This window comes from Myotis brandtii, unplaced genomic scaffold (assembly GCF_000412655.1).
Source record: "Myotis brandtii unplaced genomic scaffold, ASM41265v1 scaffold18, whole genome shotgun sequence".
NCBI lineage: Eukaryota > Metazoa > Chordata > Mammalia > Chiroptera > Vespertilionidae > Myotis > Myotis brandtii.
Genome location: NW_005356674.1, coordinates 7,530,325 through 7,535,664, shown reverse-complemented (window position 1 = coordinate 7,535,664; position 5,340 = coordinate 7,530,325). Strand labels below are relative to the sequence as shown.

The 5,340-nt window shown below is 42.8% G+C and overlaps 2 protein-coding genes across 4 annotated transcripts in view; one reads left to right on the top strand and one right to left on the bottom strand.

Moving 5' to 3' along the window:
• EAF1 (ELL associated factor 1) overlaps nucleotides 1–5,339 on the bottom strand; it is a gene marked incomplete at its 5' end in the record, with an annotated part of 12,031 nt that extends 6,692 nt beyond the window's left edge. The window contains 3 exons of the mRNA XM_005863677.2: nucleotides 1,263–1,399; nucleotides 3,258–3,352; nucleotides 5,240–5,339. Of these exons, the coding sequence (XP_005863739.1) occupies nucleotides 1,263–1,399; nucleotides 3,258–3,352; nucleotides 5,240–5,339 (332 nt within the window). The remainder of the gene's footprint in view (nucleotides 1–1,262; nucleotides 1,400–3,257; nucleotides 3,353–5,239) is intronic.
• Nucleotides 1–5,340, top strand: part of METTL6 (methyltransferase like 6) — a 20,321-nt gene that overhangs the window by 2,256 nt on the left and 12,725 nt on the right. Inside the window, exon 2 of one of the 3 annotated variants that reach the window (XM_005863606.2) lies at nucleotides 553–733. The gene's annotated coding sequence lies outside the window, so the exon portion shown is untranslated. Of the gene's footprint in view, nucleotides 1–202; nucleotides 734–1,598; nucleotides 1,624–5,340 lie in introns of those variants that run through there. The other 2 variants (XM_005863605.2, XM_005863604.2) reach the window with 2 other exon arrangements.

The window sequence follows — 5,340 nt, the reverse complement described above, 5'->3', positions numbered from 1 at the left end:
GCACCCGCTGCTGGCACCGGCCCCAATCGCTCCGTGCCATTAGCGGGTGTGAGCAAGGGCATGCACCATCAGCGCTTGGGAGTGGTGGCAGCGGGAGCGGGACTGCCAGCAGACGGGGGCCTGGGGGCCACAGTGGGAGGGGCCGGGCGGTGGCATGGAGGATGGGCCGAGACCTGCCCCTGCGCCCACCGCAGCCTCGAGGCCCACAGTGCCTTTCAAGGTGCACGAATTCGTGCACTGGGCCCCTAGTTTTAATAGAAAACACAACTGTTTGACTTGTAAACACTATAAAGTAATAATCATAAGTGTGAGTTACTAAATTAAACTAGCTCTTGAAATATTTGCAAATTTTTCCAGTATCTATGTACTGCTTACTCATTTTGTCACATACCAGCTCTAGCTGGCAGATAAGCTAAGTATTCCACCCCAAACTGAGAAAATTCTGTCCATTAACAATTTCTTTTGTAAATGGACTAGCCTAGTACTTTTCAAACTTTAGTGTGCACACAACCATCTAGGGGTCTCATTGAAACGTTGATTCTTACTTATCAGGTCCTGAAATTCTGCACTTTCAGCAAGTATCCAAGTGACAAATGCTGCTAGTCCCCAGATGACACTGAGTACTAAGAGAAATGCTCACAACCACATTGGAGGAGTCACAGCGACACCTGGTTCATGGAGGCAATGAGTACAAATACACTGAGCAGCTCTGCAGCAGTGGCACCAGCCTCAGGTGAGTCACTTGCACTTATCCTTGGTCCCTTCGTCTGTGTGTACGTGGTTTTTAAGGATAATAACAACACCTTTCTAAGAATTACTGACAGATGAGAAAAGATACTGCCATAAAGCAACTAGCACAGTTCCTGGCATGTAATAACCCCTTAACATTAAGAAAATGAATGTTTTCACACTAATAAAGACTATCTATTATTCAATTATCCTTTCATAATTATAAGTATATAAATTTAAGTTTTATCCCTTAAATGGTACTGTTTCAAAAATCATGAGATTAATAAAATCAATTTACTTATAAAGAACACCTCTTTACCCAATGGCTTTCACTTTTCAGGTTTTGAAAGCATTATTTCTTTCTACTACATTTGAGGAAAAGATATTTTATGGATTTGTTTGAGAAGAGAAAGGTGGAGTTATTGAGATTATTGATAGGATACTGAATACCCAGATACTCACAATCTTATAAATAACCAAATAGATAATACAAATGCAAACTCACATCACTCTGTATCTGGTTATTCACATACCTTGTTTTCTTGACCTGAATGCTGCTACTGAGTTTTTCCAGCACATATTCACCAGTGTCATGATTAATAATAAGCACACAGTCTTTCTGATAAGGCCGTTTGTTCCCCTTGAACACAGTCATTGGTGGTGTGGATCCCTATATGGCACAAAATGTATATGATCAAAACTAAACACACCAGTTATGAATATAAAAAATAAATTTACAGGTGACTCTACCTCATCAAATCTTTTTTTTTTTTTTTTTAGCAAAGGTGGAGATTTATTGAAGAACAAGTACAGACTCCCACGTGGGGAGGAGGAAAAGGGTCCCCCTCATCAAATCTTTTATCAGAGACTCAAAAAGAACTCCTGGTTTCCCAGGTAAAAATAAAAGGAAATAATATAGCAAGAACCTGTGACTGTACAACTGGTTCTAAGTAATCAAGAAAGGTAGTATAAATTTTTTAAATTACTGTATGTACATTGTTCTAGGGATTCGGGAAATGTTACAAATAATAGTAAAGTGTGAAATGAGAGAAAAAAAATAACCATTACTTGTATTACACTGAGAAGAGCTAGTGAGAGATCTCTAACATTGCCTCATAATTGGAGAGTTCATGGCTTCCCTGTCATGTCAAGTAACCAACAGAGCATCTCAAAGGGCAGCCCATTATTCTGGTTAGCTCAGAGTAAGTACATCAGGCCACTCACCTGCCTAGGCCCTTTGATGACTACACCATTGCTCTGAGGTCAAGTAATTAAATCTTTAAACCATCGAGCCCTTCAGCCTCACCAGCACCACTCACCCATGGGCTATGCTGACTCCAGAGCAGAAGGCAGCTGGCATTCCCTGAGATCCTCAGTCTTTTTTATTCTATGACTTTAACAAGGCTTCTGCCTGTAACTCCTGCCTCTCCCTCTTTTTCAATTACTCAACCTTCAGATCTACTCAAAGGTATTTCTTAGACAAACCTTCCCTGATTTTCTAAAATAAACATGTTTTCTTATATTTAAATTCCATGCCATAAACTCCACAGGCCAAAAAATGTGCTTGTTTTATTCAAGACTGTATTCTCAGTGTCTAGTAATGGACCAGCACACAGTAGGTGCTCAATTAATGTTTGCCAAATCCAGAACTTAATCCTTTGTACAGAATCAAAAACTATTTGGCTCCTCACTCATACAGTAGGAAGGGACCTTAGGAACCATTTATCTAACCCCTTCATTTTACACTTGGAAAAGTATGCTCAAGAGGGAGATGATGTAACCTGCCAAAGGCAACAAGTAATGAAACAGCAGTTTGAACTGGTACAGGTAGTTTTTCAAAAACAAACTTTCCCAGGTCTCCTTGTCCAGAGTCTTTTCCTTCTGTCACTGGTGAGCAAGAATTAATTTGTTCCAGGGCAGGGCTGTGACATGCAATGACACATGTTCACAAAGAGTATTTTGTCTAATCCTTCAGACTTTGTGAACAGAATGCTGCCTTGGGCAAGGCTTCATAAAAGCCTGTCTCTTTCTGCAAGGGTTCTCAAGTCAGCCTTTAACTGAGTTCCTCATCACTCAATTAGCTGAATGCTCTGAACCTCTGGTTCTTGCCTGAAATTATCAGCCTACACTTCACCCCAGATATATTACATGAAAGATTAAGTCCTGCTTCTGCCCACCTTGACTCCTGCCTTGGCAGCTCCACACTCCTAAACTGTTGTTGCTGTATATTAACATGGAACCTACGGCTTTTCTCTGTGGAGTTGCTTGGGGAAAAGCTATGCATGACTAAAAGAGGGGCTAGATATCCAGGTAGGGTCTTTGTCTACTCTGCAGTAAATGGGAGCCTAGATTAAATGGCAAAAAATCATTTTTAATCAAGCACCTGGCATGGATACATTCTACTCAAACCCATATCCCAAATTTCTTTTTTCCTTATGCTGACATTTTAAACAGTAGGGAATTCAAATTGTAATAACATAAAATAGGAGAATTCATTTAAAGCAACAACAACAACGGCATAAACTTACAGGGATATGTGGCAGTGTAATTGTGACTTCATCTCCTTTGCCAACCTGAAGCTCTCCTTCACAGGAGGTGTCAATAGATGCTGGCTTAAAATCATCTAAAGGGAAAGGGGGGGAAAAAGCACTTATCCATCAAGTTACTTATACTAAGGGTTTTCTAGGCATTCTCATTTAAGAATTATTCAGATAAATGGGAAATACAAATAATTTAGAATATTAAAAAAACTATTTCTTTGAGAAAAACTTCTAATGTACAAAAGCAAAGAGAACAGTGCAATAAACCTCTGTGTACCATCATTATTCAGCCTCAGTAATTACCAACTCAGGACAATCTTGTTTTATCTATTCCTCTACACACTTTTCCTCCCACCCCGACTGGATTATTTTGAAGAGAAGAAAAAAAAAGCTAGAATTTATGTACCATTTTATTAAGCAGAGATATTCCCTTCTCCCCAGTGACAGATGAAAATGAACGCTTATTATCATTATAAAGTGCTTTGTTAAGTTGTTGTGAAGATCAAAAGCAACAACGTATTAATAAGATTCTGTGATTGTAAAACCCTATGTGAAATAGGGTTTTATAAGCTGCATCATCTAAGCTGATTTCATTTTGCATAGGAACTGTCAAAATTATGATTTGCCACACTCAAGTTCCATAGCTTTAACATAGAGACTCCTGCAGACGTTCGGAGTAGACGGCTGAACTTGATCTCTAAAGGCTAATCCTGCCCGTACTTCTGAATTGCAGCTGCAGTACAACATGAAGCCATCTCACTCCATGTTAACACACGCCCGCCTCAAACTGCAGGCCAGGTGCATATGAGAAGTGTCTCATTTAAATTTCACATTGCCCTTCACTCTACTAAAACAACTTAGCAAACTGCTCAAGAGATGCTGGTCTTATCACATCCCCAATATCCTCCCTCTGAGAGGGCTGCTCTGCTGTCAGTAGTTAGCATAGTAATGGCCTGCAAGTGACCACACAAAGACAGACCTTCATTAACTGACACACCCTTTTCCTATGTGTTGAGTCACGTCTATTAGCTCCTTAGACAAAAACAAGTCTTAACCAGCATTAGCATCACCGAGACAGGAAACCAGGGGCTTGTGAATCACAGAGGGATGCTCAGTCAGCCAATTACTTAAAAGCCAAATCTTTACCCAGGACATGGGAAGGAGTGGGCGTGCCCTCCCTCAACAGAGTCTGTAATCTGGTAGAAAAGGATGGTCCAGCATAATGACTATTTTGACATTTTCTAGGCCTGCTGTCTTGTGCTTCCAAGCATAGATCAAGTTTTAACTTATTCCAGGCGCACACATTCTAAGTTTATTCTGCACCTACAAGGGACTTGATCCTGAGTTGAAGTCAGGAAAGTATAAGTGACCTCAAAAGACATCAATGTCAAGGGAGGTGCGGAGAGCCGGGGGAGGAAGACACTGACAGGGCGCAGAGAGGATGCGCATTATTTGGAGGCAAGAGGGAATGAAGCGCAGTGTCTCAGGGCGCCCAGAGCAAAGACGGACGAGGGGAGAGCCGGGGAAAAGAGAATGAAACAGGAGGGAGTGGGAGGCTCCTGGGCAAACAGAGGAGTCCTTTAAACGCGGAGAACTCGGGTGGGTAATCAGAAAGGGGGGTGGATTCGAGGAAGAACTGGAGTCTGATGTGGGGCCACAGCCTTTCGGCAGTGAAGAGGGGAAGGTCTGGCATAAAGGAAGGGCTGGCTGGAGCGATGAAAAGAGAAAGAGGTTAGTGCGCTTCGGAGGAAGCGTTTGGGGCCACGAGACAAGAATGGTTGGGAGTGACGACGGGCTTGGTTTGGGAAGGCTTAGCTGGTGAGGGACGGGAGGGAGAAGGGAGAAAATCGAGGTCCCGGGGGTTCCGGGGTAAGAGAGGAGGGAGCTGACGTAGGCAGGGGATTCCCCGGACTTTGGAAGCCAAGGTTGGCGAGAGGCGGCCGAAAGGAGCCGTAGGAGCGCCGACTTACAGCGAATGGTGTGGAAGGAGGCTCGCGGTCGCTTTTCGAAGCTCTCCCCGAGCCGCAGGCAGTGTTCCTCGCGGTCCAGCAGCGGGTTCGCGGTCCCGTTC